At 42.4% G+C, this 22395-nt stretch overlaps 1 protein-coding gene across 2 annotated transcripts in view; it reads right to left on the bottom strand.

The window, feature by feature from the left end:
• Nucleotides 1–15275: 15275 nt before the first annotated feature.
• The window catches only part of LOC116579134 (zinc finger protein 345-like), a 43164-nt gene continuing 36044 nt past the window's right edge, over nucleotides 15276–22395 (bottom strand). The window contains exons 5-6 of one of the 2 annotated variants that reach the window (XM_032324113.1): nucleotides 16260–18050; nucleotides 15276–16175 (exon numbers count right to left, since the gene is read on the bottom strand). In XM_032324113.1, the coding sequence (XP_032180004.1) occupies nucleotides 15724–16175; nucleotides 16260–18050 (2243 nt within the window). In that variant the 3' untranslated portion in view covers nucleotides 15276–15723. Of the gene's footprint in view, nucleotides 18051–22395 lie in introns of both variants that reach the window. The other variant, XM_032324112.1, reaches the window with a different exon arrangement.

The following is a 22395-nucleotide window of genomic DNA, read 5'->3' as shown; positions in this document are numbered from 1 at the left end:
TATTCAAACAGATATTTAAGGAGACAGTACTTCAAATCTCCTCAAACATTTCCAAGGAGTGAAGATCAGAAAATTAGTGTACCACTCTCTCGGTGGTACCAGCATTACCGGCTTATCCAAGCCAGAAGATGATACAACAAGGAGGTTATGAACAACTATCTGTGAGGAACATGCACTCAAAATCCACAATAAAACAGAGCAAACTGAATTAAAAGTACATTTTCACATTTTACAAGATACTCAAGTGGGACTGTCCTGGAATTAAGGGATTTCAACATAAGGAAAACCATTAATTGAAGATGCCACACTAAAAAAAATAAAGATAAAAAATGACATGACAGAGACAGAATACAAATATGGGCATACTGGACAACACATCATGTTAATAACACTCAAAGTAAAATGAGAAGGAAACCCCTCAACCTAATGAATGCCACATATGTATGAAAAGCTGAAACCAATTCAATAGGGACACTCTACAAGCTTCTCCTCTATGATCAGCAGGTAATGAAGTGACCCCACCACTGCCTTTGAGTATAGTCCCGGACACTCTAGTCAGAACAATTATGCAGCCAAAAATATAGTAAAGGAATCTGAACTGAAACAGTAAAACTATCTCTGTTCACAGATTACATCATTATAGAAATTCCTAAAAATTTCTAATTTTAATTTTTTTACTGTTTTCTTCTCATTGTTTGTATTGCTTATGTCTTCCAGTTTCTCCCTACTAGACTTTCAATTTTCAATTTTTCTTTTTTTATGTTATACAATGCAGAGTTAAGAAAATGTTAGAAGAAACAACTTAAGTTCTACCAAGAGAACTAGAAAAGGAAGAAACTTAGATGAAATTTAGTAAAGTAATGAAATAACAAAGAAAAATTCAATATTAAAAAAGTAGATACCAGATTAACACTAACAGAACATGGAAAGTAATGCTCATTTTAACAACAAAATAAATAAAACTGGCAATGGTTTAACTATGTAAACCACTATATGCTAAAAAATCGGTTAATTTAAAAGAAAAATCCAGAAAATTCCTAAAAATTGAGAAGTTATAAAGATTGAATTAGGAGCCTTTGAACCAAGAAATGGGAAAAATCCTTAGACAAATTAATAAGCAAGAAAGTTGAATTTGGACCAGTACTCTCCCAAGACAGAAAAGCCCAAGAACTAGGAATCGTAATTACTATATATTTGATGGAGTCATTAAGTTCCCTAAATCAAATCCTCTGTTGCATGATTCATCTCTGCCCTCTTTTGTTCAGATTCAATATTTTCCTTTATTTTGCTTTCCATATGACAAAGTTATCTTTCTCCTTTTTCCAGCATACTCTTTATATCAAGCCTGCTTCTAATCTTGCTTACTACACTGTACATCTGTTTGATTTTTTTCATCTGTTTGATTATTAAAAAGATTTACATATTTGAGGGGGGGATCAGAAGAGTATTAGTGGGAGCTACAGAGAGAGGGAATCACATGCAGGCATCATGCTCAGTGCACAGCTTGACGAGGCTGGATCACAGGACCCTGAGATCCAGACCTGAGCAGAAACTGAGCCTGGAGCTTAAGGGAGTGAGCCACCCATGCACCAAATTATTTTTTAACTCTTATCTCTGTGGTAAAGTTCACACTATTCTTTTCTCAAGCCTTTGAGTATTCTTATGATTGCTGCCTTAAATTCTCCATCAGATAGATAAATTCATTCATTCATTCATTCTCCATCAGGCTTGATACTATCTATTTCCATTGTTTCTCTGGCCCCGGCCTTACCTGCTGGTTTTGTTTGGGATAAATTCTTTCATCTTGGCATTTTGTCTGAGTCTCTACTGTCCTCTGTCCATTAGAATAGCCAATGATGTCTCCTGCTGTATCCTTCAGGCCACTGATCTGCAGAGGTTCTCCTTGCCTGCTATGGGCAGTGTTTGGTCCCTGGCCTGAATGTAGTCAGTTTGAACTAGGTGAGCTCTGCTCTGCTTGTGAAAGGAGACCTGACGTCAACTCCACCAGGACTGTGGCCCTGCGGAATCCCTGCTCAGGAGACGTGATCTGGGCAGGGGCTGACCTTGCTGAGCCTGAGACAAGCCTCACTGAGAAGGGCAGTCCCCTCAGATCACAGGGGGTGGGGCCTGGTGCAAACAAAGCAGCCAGCCAGTGTCCTCACTGAGTGGGGCTCTGCTTTATGCTACAGGATGGGAGAGGGAAATGGTGTCATCCAACTCCCATGTTCTGGGAGCCACATGTCACTGAAAGTTTCCTCTCAGGAATGTGCTCCTAGACTACTGAATACTCTCCCCACTGTGCACCCCAGGTGTTCTCCAGGTGGCTGTTACCATGCTGTGAGCCCCCAGGTTGTTTGCCAGCATTCTCTCCAGGAGAACCCCAGTGCCCTCCTGGTTCTATCCCATCCAAACCTGCTGCCCATTAAACTCCAGGCTTTAAGATGTTCTAGTTCCAAGAACTTATGAAATTCAGCCCTTTCCCTTTCCAAGCCAACGGCTTTGGGGAAACCTTAGGCATCTCGAGTGCTCCTCTGTCATGACACCTACTGCACAACAGGGGCTCCCTGCCCTCCACAATGCTATACTCCTCTCCTCCCTAAACCATGTCTCTGTACTATCTGCCATCTTCCATGTGGCCTCTTCCCTCCTCTTACTTGGGGAGTTTGTCCTATCACTCTTCAGCCCAATTTCCAGGGCATTTAGGATGATCTGATGGTTACCTAGTAGTATTCATGATATGTGATGAATTAGGATCCTCCGGCCCCACTAGCATCTCTTCTCCTGGAAAATCCTCATTGTTATAATCTGGTTGAAACGGATATGGGGGGTACTCAGTGGCTCGGTCATTAAGTGTCTGTCTTCAACTCAGGTCATGATCCCAGGGTCCTGGGATGGAGCCCCACATCAGGCTCTCTGCTCAGTGGAAAGCCTGCTTCTCCCTATCCCACATCCCCTGCTTGTGTTCCCTCTCTCATGGGTTCTCTTTGTCAAATAAATAAATAGTATCTTTAAAAAAAAAAAAAACTATATGGCCTTCCGAAGATGGTACACAAACCCAAAACATAAAAATTAGTTCTGTTTCGGGGCGCCTGGGTGGCTCAGTGGGTTGAGCCGCTGCCTTCGGCTCAGGTCATGATCTCAGGGTCCTGGGATCGAGTCCCGCATCGGGCTCTCTGCTCGGCAGGGAGCCTGCTTCCTCCTCTCTCTCTCTCTCTGCCTGCCTCTCTGCCTACTTGTGATCTCTCTCTGTCAAATAAATAAATAAAATCTTTAAAAAAAAAAAAAATTAGTTCTGTTTCTATACAACAAAGAACAACTCCCAAAACACAGGCATCATACATTGAGAGCAACAACCATCCCATGACAGACACACAAGAAAATGTTTCTAATTTAACATAATGGTAGAGGTCAAAGCCGAAATGATGAAAAGTATAAAATTCTGTGTAGGAATCAAAAGGAATAATTGGAAACATATCCAAGTTCTTTCACTGGAATACTTGAAACACAATAAAACTTGATGTGATCTACAGATCAATGTAATCTTTACCAAAATTACAATGTTATTTTTGCAGAAAGATAAAAATCCACCCTAACTTTACATGGATGTCATGGGATAACCCATACCCAAAATAATCTGGGAAATGAACAGCACATTTCCTGATTTAAGACATACAAAAAGGCTAAATTACCAAAATAATGACCTATAGACATGAAGATAAGTGTAGACTCATGGAAAAGTATAGTTGAGCTAGATGTGAACTTTTCCATTGTTACAGTGTATGACTAGAAACTGAAGATCTTATTAAAATTTATATTCTGGGGGTGCCTGGGTGGCTCAGTGGGTTGAAGCCTCTGCCTTCAGCTCGAGTCATGATCTCAGGGTCCTGGGATGAGCTCCACATTGGGCTCTCTGCTCAGCAGGGAGCCTGCTTTCTTTCCTCTCTCTCTCTGCCTGCTTCTCTGCCTGCTTTTGATCTCTGTCTGTCAAGTAAATAAATTTTTTTTTAATTTATATTCTGGGGCACCTGGGTGGCTCAATGGGTTAAGCCGCTGCCTTCAGCTCGGGTCATGATCTCAGGGTCCTGGGATCAAGTCCCGAATCGGGCACTCTGCTCTGCGGGGAGCCTGCTTCCTCCTCTCTCTCTCTCTGCCTGCCTGTCTGCCTACTTGTGATCTCTGTCTGTCAAATAAATAGATAAAATCTTTAAAAAAAATTTATATTCTGATTTGAATATTTGGGTGGGGTCTGAGTTTCTACATTTCACAAGTTTGCAACTGATGTCCTGCCTTGACAATGTATGCTCCCCACAGAATTCCAGGACTGAATCACAAATGAAGAGTTTCAGAAGGTTCCTAAACAGTAGAAGATGAGGAACATGAAGTCCCTCTCTCCCTTCACTCTTCATTCAAGCCAACACTACCCCTGCATGACTTGACCAGGCAATCTTCTCTAGAACCCCTTTTCTTTATGCTTCTTCAAACCACCCATGCCAACCTATTCATCAAAATAGCTCCCTCTTTCATGAGAAATGCAGGTGCCATCTACTTTTTTTTTTTAAGATTTTATTTATTTACTTGACAGAGATCACAAGGAGGCAGAGAGGCAGGCACAGAGAAAGGAGGAATCAGACTCCCTGCTGAGCAGAGAGCCCGATGCGTGGCTGGATCCCAGGACCCTGGGATCATGACCTGAGCCAAAAGCAGAGGCTTTAACCCACTGAGCCACCCGAGTGCCCCGCCATCTACTTCTTGTTGCAAGGTTGGATTTCATAGCTTGGACCTCACTGAATCCATGGCGTTTATAAATATCACATTTTCTATGCATTTTTATTAATTCCCATGGCTTCAGGCTACAAGATCACTTCTTTTTTTTTAAAGTTTTTTTTTTAAGATTTTATTTATTCATTTGACAGAGAGAGATCACAAGTAAGCAGAGAGGCAGGCAGAGAGAGAGGAAGGGAAGCAGGCTCCCCACCGAGCAGAGAGCCCGATGCGGAACTCGATCCCAGGACCCTGAGATCATGACCTGAGCCGAAGGCTGCGGCTTAACCCACTGAGCCACCCAGGCACCCCTACAAGATCACTTCTGTTTCAACTTAGACTTCTTCCTGAAAACTGACTTTGCCTAAAATGAGCACAGATATAAAATCTGGTTGCACTTTTTGGCCTTCCCAAAACAATCACTTATTTAAGAAAGCCTTCATGAGACCTGTGGTCATCATTACACACTCTTTAATGGTGAGACATGAGAGAGAGCACACTGAAGGGAAATGGACTGAAGAAGCTCTCACAGAAATGACTGTTTTCCATGTATCCCCTGGGTTGCTCAGCCTATGAGGACCACAGGCTCTTCTTGGTCTTCCTGTTCACTTCACTTCTTTCCTCTGCTGATGGGCTCTTCTCTTTCCTCTGTCCTCTCCCTTCTAAAACAAGGAACCTTAATCTCCTCTGTGGTACAGATCAATTTGGTTTCCTAGGACTTTATCCTACTATGAAGACTTAGGATTGGCTTGTTTTGAAGAGTAAGTTAGTCTTCTTTCTTATTTTTTTTTTAAAGATTGTATTTATTTATTTGACAGAGAGAGAGGAAACAAGCAGGGGCAATGGGAGAGGGAGAAGCAGGCTCCCCACTGAGAAGGGAAGCCTGGTGCAGGGCTCAATCCCAGGACCTTGGTACCAGGATCTGAGCTGAAGGCAGAGACTTAACCCACTGAGCGACCCAGGTGTCCCTACCTGAAACTTCTTTTTTTTTTTTTTTTTTTTTTTTTTTTAAAGATTTTATTTATTTATTTGACAGAGAGAGATCACAGGCAGGAAGAGAGGCAGGCAGAGAGAGAGAAGAGGAAGCAGGCTCCCTGCTGAGCAGAGAGCCCGATGCGGGACTCGATCCCAGGACCCTGAGATCATGACCTGAGCCGAAGGCAGCGGCTTAACCCACTGAGCCACCCAGGCGCCCCTTCTTTTTTTTTTTTAATAAAGATTTTATTTATTTATTTGACAGAGAGAGATCACAAGTAGGCAGAGAGGCAGGCAGAGAGAGAGAGGAGGAAGCAGGCTCCCCGCTGAGCAGAGAGCCCGATGCGGGACTCGATCCCAGGACCCTGAGATCATGACCTGAGCCGAAGACAGCGGCTTAACCCACTGAGCCACCCAGGCGCCCCCTTACCTGAAACTTCTTAAGACAGTAGTTTAACCTATATACATAAATGCTTCTCAGTATATATCTTGCTTTCTCTGTTATTAAAGTATACTTGACAGACAATATGACATGTACAACATGGGGATTTGACAACTCAATAGGTTCAACTATGCTCACCACAAGTAGCTACCATCTGGCACCATAAAATGTTATTGTTATATCATTAAATGAGTTCCCTATATTCTGTTATCCCCATGACTCATTATTCCATAACTGAAAGACTGTGCTTCCCATTCCCATTTCTTCATGTTGCCCATCATCCTCCTCCATTTCACACTGGTAACAATCAGGTTATTCCTTGTATTTATGTGTTTGTTGCTCCTTTTTTTCATAGTGTCTTGTCATTTGATAACGAAGTTTGACCCAGAAGGTATTATGCAATGTGAACTAAGTCAGATATTCAAAGACAAATCCCATACATATTCACTTATGTGTATAATCAAAACAACAATGTAAATGAACAAACAGAAACAGACCTATGAACATCTATTTTGTTTTGAATAAACAAAATAGATAATCTCAATAAATATAAAAATTCCAAGATGACATGCATTCTATACTGTAGCCCATTGGTCCGTAACAGTGTTCCAAAATGGGCAGAAGACAAGAGGTTCCCAGGTCAAGATCCAAGTGTCTTATGGCTCATGACACAGCAAACATAATAAACATCTTCATCACACTAATTCCGCTGGCTACCCGCCCACCCCCAACTCAAACAGGGACGCACTGCACATGCGGTGGGTTTGTGTTGGACACTCTGAGCATAGGAAACCCCAGTATCTTCAAGGAACATCCAATGTATCTACCTGGTCCTTTCACAGAAAGAAACATGTTTTCCTGAACAAAGAACTCATCTGTCTTCTACCCGAGAGCCAGATGCAGTCACTATATTCCCAAGCTTTTTTATAAACAAATATGAGTGGAATGACAAGTATAACTAAAACATCAATCAAGGAAATGCTCCTGCAGACCACAAAGTCACCATATTGATGAGGGAGCAGGAGGCTGGCTGAGGACAAAGCAAAAGCTGGCGCCTTGCACCCCCCCTTCACCCGCTCCCCTCCATGTGTGTAGCATTCCTCAGGAACCCCTGACTGTCATAAAACGATAGTTAACTTGCAGGGATCGCAATCCTGCAGAACAGGAATCTCCCTTGCTCTACAAGATGTCCTAGAGACCTAAACAGGGAGGTTACCTTATCAATAGCACAAATTTCCAGAGGCAAATAACTCTTGGTTCCTGAAGCCCTAATGTCCCCCTCCCACCATAAACTGGAGGAGACTGGGGTAGAAGGGAATGTAAATGATAGCAGGATCATAATGCCCCACCAAGAACCCCCCCATTATCTTGATGTTAGCGCCTGACCTAAAGACGACATTGATCAAGCCATAAGGGCAAAGACTCCCCCCGGCACCTTGTAGGCCCTCCCTAGCATGTGAGAACTCTGTCGAAATCTCCCATTCCTTCACCACCTGACCCCAACCATGGGGTATATAACATGCCTACCCTCACAACCCGGGGCAGCAGCTCTTCCTGCCCACGGGTCCTGTCCCCGTGCTTTAATAAACCACCATTTTGCACCAATGACGTCTTAAGAATTCTTTCTTTAGTCGTCGGCTCCGAACCTCCTCACCCCACCGAACCTGACTTAGGTTCTGGGACTTCATCAATATGACCTCAAGGAATAGTGACAATACTGTAGAAGGCACATGTACAAATGTATGATTTGGTGCAGGTATCCACAACAGTAACCAATACATTTTCCTTCATGATCTTTTGCTGCTCACCTGGCAGTGATATATAGTCATGTGCAGGGTAGATTACAAAGTCAATGTACCTGGAAGGTTTGACTTTAAGATGCTTCCAACCATCAGCCATAGGGCCACTTATGAAAGTCTGGAAGATACCCAAGGTGCACACTGTGCCACCATAGACACATCCCTGGCCACTCTGTCAACCTAACAAATATGCGTGTATCCAAAATCACGTCAGAAATCTTTCACCCAAATTCTGTCAGTGTGGGTGGGGCTCCATTACAGACAATGTGGAAATAGAGGAATAATCATTGATCTGAGCACAGAGGCCCATGGAAGATCTTTGACATCACAACTGACATTGGGTGTATGGTCCTGGGAGACTGCTAACACCACTAGAGGAGGAAGACACAGAGATAAATCAACAGAGAAGTCTGATACAAGATCATGACCACAGGAATCCATATCAATAAATGACTTCTGTAGGGATGCCTGGAAGGCTCTGTCAATTAAGCGTCTGCCTAAAAACTGGGTCCTGATCCAGGGTCCTAGGATAGATCCCTGGCCTGGGGCTCCCTGCTCCATGGGGAGTATGCTTGTCTCTCTGCCTCTGGCCTTCCCTTGAACTTATATTAATTCTTCCTCTCTCTAATAAATAAAAAAAATATTTTAAAAAAATGATCTAGGGGCACCTGGATGACTCAGTGGGTTAAGCCTCTGCCTTGAGCTCAGATCATGGTTTCAGTGTCCTGGGATCAACCCCCTCCCCCACTCCTCCCCCAACCCCCCCATTTAGCACTCTGCTCAGCGGGGAGCCTGCTTCCCCGCACCACCCCCGCCCCCACCTGCTTGTGATCTCTGTCAAATAAATAAATAAAATCTTAAAAAAACAAAAAAGATTTGTGTAGGTAAATGAAAAGAAAGCATAATAAAACTTTTTCAGAATACATTTTGATTTGTTAGCCATATTCACGAAAAAAATATAAAACCTCAGTCACTAAAGAAACCACAGAGCATCTTAATTTATATTTCTGACTAAAAATATTTTTTAAAGATTTTATTTATTAACTTGACAGAGAGAGATACAGCGAGAGAGGGAACACGAGCACGGGGAGTGTGAGAGGGAGAAGTAGGCTTCCCGTTGAGCACGGACCGATGCAGGGCTCCAACCCAGGTCCCTGGGATCATGACCTGAGCCAAAGCAGACACTTAACAGGTAAGCCACCCAGGCACCCCCTGACTAAATTTTTAACACAATGATATATTTAGAAAAATACGTAGGATTCTGTCTCTGTGGTGTTGGTATAAGAAAAAATTTTTAAGACCAAGGGAAAGAAACAACAAACTACCCATGAAGGGTAAAATGAAGAATGAGATTACAATATCATTAAGAAATTCTCTGCATCAGGGCACCTGGGTGGCTCAGTGGGTTAAGCCGCTGCCTTCGGCTCAGGTCATGATCTCAGGGTCCTGGGATCGAGTCCCGCATCGGGCTCTCTGCTCAGCAGGGAGCCTGCTTCCTCCTCTCTCTCTCTCTCTGCCTGCCTCTCTGCCTGCTTGTGATGTCTCTCTGTCAAATAAATAAAATAAAAAATTTAAAAAAAAAAAAAAGAAATTCTCTGCATCACAAGCTCAAGATAGAAATAGAGATAGAGTGAGAGAGGAGACAAAGGACTCGTTCTCACGATATGTACAGAACTACAATGATTCAAGAAAAAGGTATCATAACAGAAAAAAATGGGCACAAGAACTCACTAGACACTTTGAAAAAGAGATTATCCAACAGTTAGAGTCCAACTCCATACTAACAGAGAGAAATAATGCCAGCAAAAAAGCAAATAAAACCGGGGTTTAGTAACATCATGTATGACCCCGGAGCCCAACATCAAAATCACATAAGCCACTAAAATGTGAAAAGTATGTGGTTGAGCACGAAATCCCATGCACTGCTGGTAGATGGGAAAATGGGCACAAGTTGTTTGAGGGAGAATTTGGTAGTTCAAGCTGAAGATATTTAACCCTATTTATGAACAATTCAATCGCACATAAAGAGCCAGCAGACATGTGAGCATGTTCCACTAAAAGACAAGTTAGATTTTGGGATGCCTGGGTGGCTCAGTAGGTTAAAGCCTTTGCCTTTGGCTCAGGTCATGATCCCAGGGTCCTGGGATGGAGTCCCGCGTCAGGCTCTCTGCTCACCGTGAGCCTGCTTCCTCCTCTCTCTCTCTCTGCCTGCCTCTCTGCCTACTTGTGATCTCTATCTGTCAAATAAATAAATAAAAATCTTTAAAAAAAGAGAAATAAAAGACAAGTTAGATTTTACATGCCAGTACTAGTCATGACAGTCCCGCACTGAGAACCAAACTCTCCCATTAACAGTAGAATGATGCAATCACTTGGTATTCACAAAAAGGAGTGGGATGATCCATTCTTCTTCTTCTTCTTTTTAAAGATTTTATTTTTTTGTGAGAGAGAGAGAGAGCACACAGTGAGGGGTGTGCAGTCTGAGCAGGCAGAGGGAGAAGCAGACTCCCCACTGAGCAGAGAGCCCAATTTTGGTCTCAATCCCAGGACTCTGAGATCATGACCTGAGCCAAAGGCAGAAGCTTTAACCCACTGAGCACCCAGGCACCCGAAGAATACAGTTTTCTAACTTCAACTGAAACCTTGCCTTGGCCTCTTGGGCCAACTTAATAGTCCTTAAACTTCTGCGTGCACCTTTCCATGAATGATGGACTAAACCCTTCTTTGTACATCTATACATCACACATTGTTTCCAAGAAGGACTGGTAATCCCACCTTCTGGCACAGACACCCCTGGGGATCCATAAGCAACCTCCACACCCCTGTGTAATGACCGTAGGAGACACAGAAGTCTGCAGGTGATCAGAACTGTTTCAGACTGCCCTGCTTTCCTCCTATTGATTCACTATCCTCAAGCTCCTTTAAACTCTGAAGGCCTGGCAAAATCCTTGGAGTTGATTTTTGAACATGAATCTTTCTTCTTTCCAAACGGCTCATCTGAATAATGTAGATATTCCATTCCCATCAAAACCCATGCTCTATGCATTGGCTTTTCAAGGGAATGGCAGCCAGCTTGGGTTTCTGGATAACAAAATTGTCGGATCCTTCAGCACAGTGATCAGGAAGAACTTCTGTGATGATTTATGGTGCAACTTAGTAAGTTTATTGATGTAGCACGTGGTTGGGACTTCTGCTCAGAAAGAGCTACACTTTTTTTTTCTTTTTTAAATATTTGATTATTTTATTTGAGAGAGAGAGGCACTCGTGGTGGGATGTAGTGATGGGCAGAGTAAGAGAGAGAACCCACCCAAGTCACCACTGTGTAGGGAGCCCACTGTAGGGCTGTGCTGGGAACCTGACATTATGACCTGAGCCAAAGTGAGACCCTTAACTGACTGATCCCCCAGAACCCCTAAGAGCTACACTTTTCATGTTTGAAGGGGGTGGTTGTATGCTTAGCACTGAAGGAGGTGGGCTCTTGCACACAGTAATAAAGTATAAAATGTTTCCACCAATTTCTTCATACTGTTTGAAATATTATTATTTTTAAATTATTTATTTGACAGAGACAGACACAGGGAGAGGGGGAACACAAGCAGGGGGAGGTGGATAGGGAGAAGCAGGTTTCCAGCTGAGCAGAGAGCCCGATGCAGTGCTAATGACCTCAGCCTAAGGCAAAGACTTAATGACAGAGCCACCCACGTGCCCCTAGAACTATACCCATTATGGTGCTGAGGAAAGGGAGGCAGGTGCCGCACAGAAGCTTCCCTTAAGGATTACCAACCACACTGGATCTGACCTTGACTCAGGTTATCTACCTGGGAAATGAGGGAGCAACCACAGCACATGCCTTGCTGATCCAACCTATTCCACTGCCCAGAAGGCTTCTTCATCTCAAACATCTATTCTACTGTATAACATCTTAAGGCTGCCCACAGGATTGCATTATCCAACCCCTCCTCCATCCCTTGTCATGGATCTAGGCCAGGGACATACAGTAATCACTAACATCCAACAGCATTAGTCCCAGGTAGACCACAGGAGACCCATCAAATCATCAAAATAAATCAGGACTTCCCTACTCCTGAGTAACCCACATCTGCCATTTCTTGTCCCCATTACATGTATTCATGGGCCTTTGCAGTGACTAAAAGGAGCCACCTCTGGGTCCCTCCCCACATGGGAAAGAGTTCCTCACATTTCTTTTTAATAGGTCTTGTCTTTTTCTCTAAGGATGGTGCCTTCCTCAAATTTTACTCAGATTCACATCCCACATCCATGCTAAACGTCTTAATACCCACCAGCTTTCCATCTGTCTAATCTCAATGAAACATTTTCTGAAGACACTCTCTCCACAGGCAAAAAAGAACGGTTGTGGTTCCTATGTAGAGAGGAAGAAAAATGAGGGTGAATATAACTGGAGATCTGGAGATAAGTAGGTCATAAAACAAACAGAAGTTCTTTCTCCACAACTAGGGAGTCACTTGGGCAATTCAGGACAGTTGTCCTCCTCTACATGATAATTTTTTTTTAAGATTTTATTTATTTATCTCACAGACAGAAATCCCAAGTAGGCAGAGAGGCAGGCAGAGAGAGGCAGAAGCAGGCTCCCCACTGAACAGAGAGCCCAATGCGGGGCTCGATCTCAGGACCCTGGGATCATGACCTGAGCTGAAGGCAGAGGCTTTAACCCACTGAGCCACTCAGGTGCCCCTACATGCTAATTTTTCATCTTAAATATTTTCCATCTCTCCTGGGTTACCACATGACTCCTAATGGGACCGATTTCTCTCTCTTATGTGGTATCTATGACACACATAGCATGGTCATATATGCTTATGTACTTCATAGACACATCAAAACAACACTCAGTGTAGGGTACAGGGCACATGCTTCCATTTGGGGCCATGGTTCAGTGCTATAGAGTCCCACGTCTAAGTCGAAAATATGCCATTTTGACTGAAACAGATTTAGGGAAGGCCTGGGGGAGGAGTCGTCTTCTCTATGGGACATGGGAGGGAAAGAATTGGAAGAAAGGATAGATGGTGGCTCACAAGGTCGGAGTGCGTATGTCCTATCACACCTCCTCCTAACTTGTGACCCTACAGAGTGCTGACTGGGGAATGCACTATTGAGAAGGGTTCTTGGCAGTGCAAGGCCTCTGCAAAACTACTGGCTACACAAAATCAATGCCCAGTAGCAGCATCATGGAGTACGTGAGCTAAAACATCAACATCTCTCTGTTATATACCTTGGTAATACACCCACAGTAGTATCATCGTATTCACAAAGAGGAGAAAATCACAGCATAGACTAGGGGAAAACATAATCACATATCCCTTAAACCTTCAGACCACTGGGAAAATGGATTCCTAGGTATATTGTTTTACTCCAGTATCAAACACGTGGTTGACTTGATCAGCACCCTACAACCCTCAATGAGACAGACGAACACTAGACGTAGGATAACACTTAATTCATAACACACCCAAATCCATGTTAAAAACGGGTTTTATTAATGAAAATATATTATATTCTGGAGTCATACTCTGTAACAATTGCACTTAGCACGATACATTGGTAGTTTAGTGGACGGCAACCTCTTTTTCCTTAAATAATCAGGAAAACCTTGTATTTCTAATATTGAGGAAGTTCTTTGGTTTCAATACATGCAGAAGTGTGAGCTCTGAACACCTATCCCATGGAATCTTACATCAGTGTTATAACCATAAGCACCATTTCCACTGAGATGTACTTTGTATGTTGTATATCACACGGTCCTCTTCCATGGGAAATTAGGTACGCTTGACTCCCACTTAATGGAGCAGGACATCTAATATCTCTGATGTACCAGCAATCAACCACATGGTCTTACACACCCATGAGAAACAGGAATTTTGGGGACTGATTTCAGAGGAAAACAGATTATAATATAGTCAGTCACAAATCTCAAATGTGATCAATGTAAGAATGAAAATATACTATAATCCCTTTTAATATGTGGAAGTCCACCCTCTAAATCTGTTCAACAGAATACCACATGCATTTTCTAAGTGTTTGATTTTTCCTTATAATCACTATGTTCATACAGAATGTCTGAGTAAATAATATATTCCATTGGCTTGATTTCTTTTACATATATTGGCACTTGATATTTAAATAATTAGTTTTCTAAACAATGCTAACTTTCAATTAACTTTCCTTAATGCTCTCTCGTGTTTGCTCCAATGTATACTGAATTGAAGGTCTTCCCACATTCACTATGTTGCAAGGGTTTGAATCTAGTATGTGTTTTGAGATACTGAGGAAGGACTGAATTCCAGTTAAATGCTTGGCCACGTCCCCTACATTTCAAACATTTACTCCTATATGGTAAGTATGATTTTAGTTAAGTTCGGAGTTCCAGTGAGAGGTCAGGCACTTAAAAAAAAAAAAAATATGTATTAGGGGTGCCTGGGTGGCTCAGTGGGTTAAAGCCCCTACCTTTGGCTCAGGTCATGATCCCAGGGTCCTAGGATTGAGCCCGTGACAGGCTCTCTGCCTAGCAGGGAGCCTGCTTCCCTTCCTCTCTGTCTGCCTTTCTGCCTACTTGTGATCTCTGTCAAATAAATAAAATCTTTTAAAAATTTTTTTCTTAAATTTTATTTGACAGAGATTTAAAAAATTTTAAAAATTTTTAAAAAATTTTAAAAGATTTTATTTATTTGACAGAGATCACAAGTAGGCAGAGAGGCAGGGAGAGGTGGGGAATCAGGCTCCCTGCTGAGCAGAGAGCCTGATGTGGGGCTCGATCCCAGGACACTGGGACCATGACCTGAGCTGAATGCAGAGGCTTTAACCTACTGAGCCACCCAGGCGCCCCCATAAAATCTTTAAAAAAAAAAACTTTATTTATTCATTGGAGAGAGACTGTGAGAAAGAGCATGAGAGGGGAGAAGGTCAGGAGTAGCAGACTCCCCGTGAAGCTGGGCACCCAATGTGGGACTCGATCCCAGAACTCCAGGATCATGACCTGAGCCAAAGGCAGCCGCTCAACCATCTCAGCCACGCAGGTGCCCCGCAGACACAATCTTAGTATTTGTACACTAACTCTCCTATATATAATCTCTGATATGGAGTGAGCAGGGAACAGTCCTTAGGCATTTTCTCACATACATCCATAATTTTCTCTCCAGTACGAATTCTGTGATGCCTAGTAACAGTCGTTTGCAGCTAGAGGGTGTGCCACATTATTCATCGGCTGTCATTCCAGTATGAATTCTCTCTTTAGTTAATGCGTGCATGCTGGACAAAGGCCTTGTCACATAATATTTGCAAGGTTATTGTCCAAAATGAATTCTCTGATGTGCATGAATGGGTAAGCACTCCTTAACTGATTTTTCTCACATTCTTTCTTCTTTTTTAAAGATTGTATTTATTTGACAGAGATGGAGAGAGAGCACAAGTAGGGAGGAGGGATAGGCAGATGGAAAGGGAGAAGTAGGCTTCTTGCAGCACTTGAACCTGGGATCAGGAACACGGTCTAAGGCAGCCACCTATCCAACTGAGCCACCCAGGTGCCCCCTTTCTCACATTCTGTACACTGGTAAGCTATCTATCTAGTATGAATTTTCTTATGTTTAGTGAGGATTGAGTCCCTTTAAAGCCTTGCCACATTCTTAGTGTTTGTAGTTTCTCTCCAGCATGAATTCTGATCAAGGAAGGTCTGAGGGCCACAAAAAGGCTATGCCACATTCTTGACTTTCATTAAGTTTTCTCTCCAGTATGAATTCTGCGATGTTGATTAAAGAGTGAAGACCACTTAAAGGCTTTGCCACAGTCTTGACATTGGTAAGGTTTCTCTCCAGTATGAATTCTGCGATGCTGAATAAGGGTTGAGCTGTGCTTAAAAGCCTTGCCACACTGTTGACATTGATAAGGTTTCTCTCCAGTATGAATTCTGTGATGTTCAGTAAGACTTGACCTCTGCTTAAAGGCCTTCCCACATTCTTTACATTGGTAAGGTTTCTCTCCAGTATGAATTCTGTGATGTCGAGTAAGCACTGAGCTCACGTTAAACCTCTTGCCACATTCTTGACACTGGAAAGGTTTCTCTCCAGTATGAATACTGTAATGCTGAATAAGGGTTGAGCGGTCGTTAAAGGCCTTACCACATTCTTGACATTGGTAAGGTTTCTCTCCAGTATGAATTCTGTGATGTTCACTAAGACTTGAGCTCCGGGAAAAGGCCTTGCCACATTCTTGACATTGGTAGGGTTTCTCTCCAGTATGAATTCTGCGATGTTGAGTAAGGCTTGAGTTGTGGTTAAAAGCCTTGCCACATTCATGACATTGGTAAGGTTTCTCTCCAGTATGAGTTCTGTAATGCTTAGTAAGGGCTGAGCTGTTGTTAAAGCCCTTACCACATTCTTGACATTGGTAAGGTCTCTCTCCAGTATGAATCCTGTGATGTTCGCTAAGATGTGAGCTCTGGTAAAAGGCCTTGCCACAGTCTTGACATTGGTAAGGTTTCTGTCCAGTATGAATTCTGTTATGTTGTGTAAGCCTTGAGCTGTAAACAAATGCCTTGCCACACTCTTGACATTGGTAAGGTTTATTTCCAGTATGAATTATGTGATGTTCAAAAAGGGTTGAGCTGTCATTAAAGGCCTTGCCACATTCTTTACATTGGTAAGGTTTCTCTCCAGTATGAATTCTGCGATGTTGAGTAAGTTGTGAAGGGCAGGTAAAGGCCTTGCCACATTCTTGACATTGGTAAGGCTTCTCTCCAGTATGAATTCTGCGATGTTGAGTAAGTTGTGAAGGGCAGGTAAAGGCCTTGCCACATTCTTGACATTGGTAAGGCTTCTCTCCAGTATGAATTCTGTGATGTCGAATAAGGGCTGAGCTCTGTATAAAGCTCTTGCCACATTTTTCACATTGGTAAGGTTTCTCTCCAGTATGAATTTTGTGATGTTGAATAAGCTGTGAAGTGCGGTTAAAGGTCTTGCCACATTCTTGACATTGGTATCGTTCCTCTCCAGTATAGGTTTGTCCATGTCCATTTACTGATGGACATTCCTTAAAGGTTTTACCACCTTCTTCACATTTGTGTATTTTTTCCCCAGTATGCATTTGCTGATGTTGAGATAGTGTTGAGGGGCAGTCAAAGGATTTACCACATTCCTTCAAACTGTAAGCTTCCTTTCCCCTTGGAACTATGTTATGTATATTTAGGCTTGATAACTGGCTAAACATGGTCCCTGCTTTATTAGATCGGAATAGCCTTTTTCCCTCATGTATTCTCTGATGATCAGCAACATTGGAGGACTGGTTATGAGCTTTCCCACATTCATTGTATTTATGAGGACTGTCTCCCAAACGGTGACCATTATGTATACTGAGGTTAGAGGCTGGATTAAAGCCTTCCCCACGTTTATCACATTCATAATGGTTCTCTGCAAACCTAGCCCTGATACATTTCTGAACACTGGAGCCCTGGTTCAATGTTTTCGCAAATTCAGTGCACTGAGCTATTCTGTCTTCAGTGGAAAACCTCTTCTCATTCTGGAGGGTCGACTCCTCAGTGAAGCTCCTCTCGTATGGATCCCATGGAGCACTTTGTTCTTCATTTCTAAATCTCTGATGATCAGAAATAACTGATTGAAAAGTGAGGCCAATCCTATCTTTCAAATGGGTCAAATCATTATTCTCAGCATGGTCTAGGTTACTTACCAGATGTTGCAAATGTTCTGTCCTCAAGTAGCTATGTTTGAATATTTGATTGGAGCTTATGCTGACAGAAACACACTGCTCTGCAGAAACAGTTGACTTAAAGAGGGAGGTTTTCCACAGCAATTTATATCCATCACCATTTGGGACACGGAGATTCTCATTAAGGACCATGGCTTTGGTTTGGGTGTATCGTCCAGGATTTCTTTGATGCCCATCACAATCCCCATCACTGTCCCAGTCTGTACATAAGTGCAAAGTCTCAACAGCACTATGTTTGTATCTGTGCACTGATACTGTCTGGAAAGAATCTTCTATGCTCTGCTTTAGCAGGAAACTCTGGGTGTCATGTGAAGATACAGCTGAAAAATACCAAATAAAAGTAAAATCACTGCACTTACTACATTCAGAAGAATAAACTAAAGACTTTTTAAATAGAACCATCAAGTGAATCAGACGAAGTCAGAAAGATGGCTAAGAAGGAATCATCAGGACTTCTTTTCTCCATGGACACACAACATGGACACAGTGTACTGAGCACAGAGTCTAACAGATAATTCTGCTGTATGGTCATGATGTAGCACAAATCACTTTCCTGTATCTGTAATAATCAGGAAAAGGGTCACATGAGCTCAAAATTAGCAGAACGATGGATACTGAAACAGAAAACTGAAATGAACCAACTAGAGTACAGTAAAAATAGAACATATCATCCACAGGAAGAATTGTTTGTCAGAAAAGATCAACAACACTGACAGCCCATGAACTAAATTAAGAACAGGGAAAAGACCAACTAAAGTGAGAGGTGAAGAAGTGAAAGCAGATACAGTATAACTGACTGTAGAAATAAAAGTAATTGTAAGAGGCAACAATGGATAATCAGTGCCCACAAATTGTTAATAAAAGGCAAGTATACATTTCAAAAATGTATAACCAATTTAGACTCCCATCACTCAGAAAGTAGAAAAAAATCTCAACCAATCCACAAATATGAAGCCGAATGAAAGAAGAATAAAAGAAAAAAACCCAACAAACAAAAATTGTGTGCCAGATGAATTCACTGGATATTCAAACAGACATTGAAGGAGAAAGGACTGCAAATCTCCTCAAATATTTCCAAGGAGTGACAATCAAGAGAAGCTAGCAGAACACTCTCTCTGTGGCACTAGCATTACCAGCTCATCCAAGACAGACGAAGACACTACAAATGATGAAGTTTACAAACTACCACATGTGAGGAATATTCACTCAAAGTCCACAATAAAATAGAGGAAACTGAATCAAACACACATTTTCCCTTTTTACAAGATGATCAAGTAGTAAATGGACCTGGAATTAAGGTTGCTCCAACATACAGAAAACCATAAAGACCCCACATTAACAGAACGAAGGTCAAAAATGACATGATCGGGCGCCTGGGTGGCTCAGTGGGTTAAGCCACTGCCTTCGGCTCAGGTCATGATCTCAGGGTCCTGGGATCGAGGCCCGCATCGGGCTCTCTGCTCAGCAGGGAGTCTGCTTCCCTCTCTCTCTGCCTGCCTCTCCATCTACTTGTGACTTCTCTCTGTCAAATAAATAAATAAAATCTTAAAAAAAAAATGACATGATCATATTAACAGAGAATAGAAATATGGTGGTATTGGACAACATGTCATGTTAAAAACACTCAAGGTAGAGAGAGAAGGAAAACCCCAACTGATGAATGCCAGATGTATGAATACCTGAAACCTATTCAACAGGGAAAGTCTGCAAGCTTCTCCTCTATGATCAGCAGCTAATGAAGTAACCCACCACTGCCTTGAATATGCTTCTGGATACTCTAGTCAGAAGAATTATGCAAGCAAAAATAGAGTAAAGGAATCTAAACTGAAAAAGAAACACTGAAACTTTCTCTGTTCACACATTACACAATTATAGAAATCCCTAAATATAATCATTTTAATTTTTTTTACTGTTTTTGTTCCTTGTTTGTATTGTTCATTTCTGCCAGTTTTTCCCTACTAGGCTTTCCGTTTCCCAATTTTTTTCATATATAACACAGAGTCAAGAAAATGTTTAAATAAACAACTGAATTTCCACCAGAAGAATTAAAAAAGAGACTTAAATGAAACTTAGTAGAGGAACAAAATAAAGAAAAACCCAAAATAAAATAGAGAGCACATTAACACTAATGGAACACTGAGTGTAATGTCCATTTCAATCAATAAAATAAAACTGGCAATGCTTTAACTCCATAAACCATTATGTAATAACAAAAAGGTAAATTTAGGGGAAAAAACAGAATTTCTAAAAATAGACAAGTTATTAAGAATGAATTACTAACCTCGAACCAAAAAAATGGGAAATCTCTTTAGACCAGTAAGAAGCATGAGGGTTGAATTTGGAAGCAATACTCTCCCAGCACAGAAAAGCCCGAGACCTGGGAATCTTACTATTTTTGATGGCGGCTATGAGTTCCCTAAATAAATCCCATGTTGCATGAGTCTTCTCCCTCCCTTTGTTCAAATTCAGTATTTTCCTTTATTTTTTCTTCTATGTGACAAAGTCGTTCTTCTGCTTCCTCCAGCCTCCTAACATCAAGCCTGTTTCTAATCTTGCTTACTGCATTGTTTTTAGAAAGACATATATTTGGGATGGGGTCAATCTTAATTAAGGGTTCAGGTAGGAATTGCAGAGCGAGGAAATCACATGCAGGCATCACATTAACCGCAGAGGCTGACTTAAACCTGGATCCCAGGACCCTGATATCAAGATCTGAGCAGAAATCAGGAGTCAGTGGCTTACCCAAATTAGCCACAAAGCACTCAATTTTTTTTTAAATATTCTTATTTTTTTTAATTTTATTTATTTATTTGACAGAGATCACAAGTAGGCAGAGAGGCAGGCAGAGGGAGAGGGAGAAGTAGGCCCCCTGCTGAGCAGAGGGCCCAATGCGGGACTATACCAGGACCCAGAGATCACGAACTGAGCTGAAGGCAGAGGCTTAACCCATGAGCCACCCAGGTGCCCCCCACCCAATTATTTTTTAACTCTTACCCCTGTGGTAAAGTTCACACTATTCTTTTCTCAACCCTTTCAGTATCCTTGTGATTGATGCTTTCAATTGTCCATCAAGCTCCTTACTACAATCTGTTTCCACTGCATCTCTGGCCCTGGTCTCATCTGCTGATTTTGTTTGGATAAATTCTTTCATCTTGCATTTTGTCTAGTCTTTACCTTGCTCTCTGTGACAGAAAAGCCAATGATGTCTCCTGCTGTATCCTTCCTGCCAGGGGTCTGCAGGGCTCTCCTTGCCTGCTACAGTCTTCTTCCTTGCCTGCTTGGTCCCTGGCCTGAATGTGGCCAGTTTGAACTAGGTGAGCTCTGGTCTGCTCGTGAAAGGAGACCTGACATCAACTACCCCAGGAGTGCAGCCCTGCAAAATCTTTTCTCAGGAGACAAGATGTAGGCAGGGGCTTACCTTGCTAAGCCTGAGACAAGCCTCACTGAGAATGGCAGTCCCCTCAGATCACAGGGGGTGGGGCCTGGTGCAAGCAAAGCAGACAGCCAGTGTCCTCACTGAGTGGGGCTCTGTCTTTGTGCTACAGGATGGGAGAGGGAAATGGTGTCATCCAACTCCCATGTTCTGGGAGCCACGTCACTGAATGTTTCCTCTGAGGAATGTGCTCCTAGACTACTGAATACTCTCCTGACTGCGTGCCCCAGGTGTTCTTCAGATGGCTGTTTTCATGCTGTGAGCCCCCAGGTTCTTTGTCAGCATTCTCTCCAAGAGCACCCCCCGTACCCTCCTGGTTCTATCCCATCCAAACTTATGGACCATTAAAACTCCAGGCTTTAAGATGTGCTGGTTCCAAGAACTCAGAAAATTCAGCCCTCCTCCCTCTCTAAGCCAATGGCTTTGGGAAACCTCCTTAGGCATCTCCTGAGTGCTCCTCTGTCATGACACCTACTGCACAACTGGGGCTCCCTACCCTCCACAATGCTATACCCCTCTCCTCCCTAAAACATGTCTCCACACTATATGCCATCTTCCATGTGGCCTCTTCTCTCCGTTCACTTGGGAGTCTGTCCTGTCACTCCTCAGCCCAATGTCTGGGGCATTTAGGATGACCTGACAGTTGCCTAGTGATGCTCATGACAGGACACGTGAATCTAGGATCCTCCTACTCCAGGGCCATTGCTTCTCTTGGGAAGCCTTACTGTTTTAATCCTATTAAAACTCATATGGATTTTACAAAGCTGGTACACAAATCAACATATAAAAATTAGTTTTGTTTCTACACAACAAAGAACAATTCCCCAAACTGAAACATCATACTTTTAGAATGAACACCACCCCCCCATAAAAATGCTTCCAATTTAACATAATGGTAGAAGTCAAACCAGAAATTATGGAACATGTAATGTACTATGTAGGAATCAAGGAATGAATAAATTGAAAACACATCTATGTTCCTTCACTGGAATACTTGAAATGCAATAAATCTTTTTTTTTTTTTAATTTAGTTATTTGACAGACAGAGATCACAAATAGGCAGAGAGGCAGGCAGAGAGGGGGAAGCAGGCTCTCTGCCAAGCAGAAAGCCCAATGCGGGGCTTGATCCCAGGATCCTGGGATCATGACCTGAGCCGAAGGCAGAGGCTTCAACCCACTGAGCCACCCAGGTGCCCCAAAACACAATAAATCTTGAAGCGATCTATAGAAAA

This window comes from Mustela erminea, chromosome 19, assembly GCF_009829155.1.
Source record: "Mustela erminea isolate mMusErm1 chromosome 19, mMusErm1.Pri, whole genome shotgun sequence".
Lineage (NCBI taxonomy): Eukaryota > Metazoa > Chordata > Mammalia > Carnivora > Mustelidae > Mustela > Mustela erminea.
This window is presented reverse-complemented; position numbering and strand designations above follow the sequence as displayed.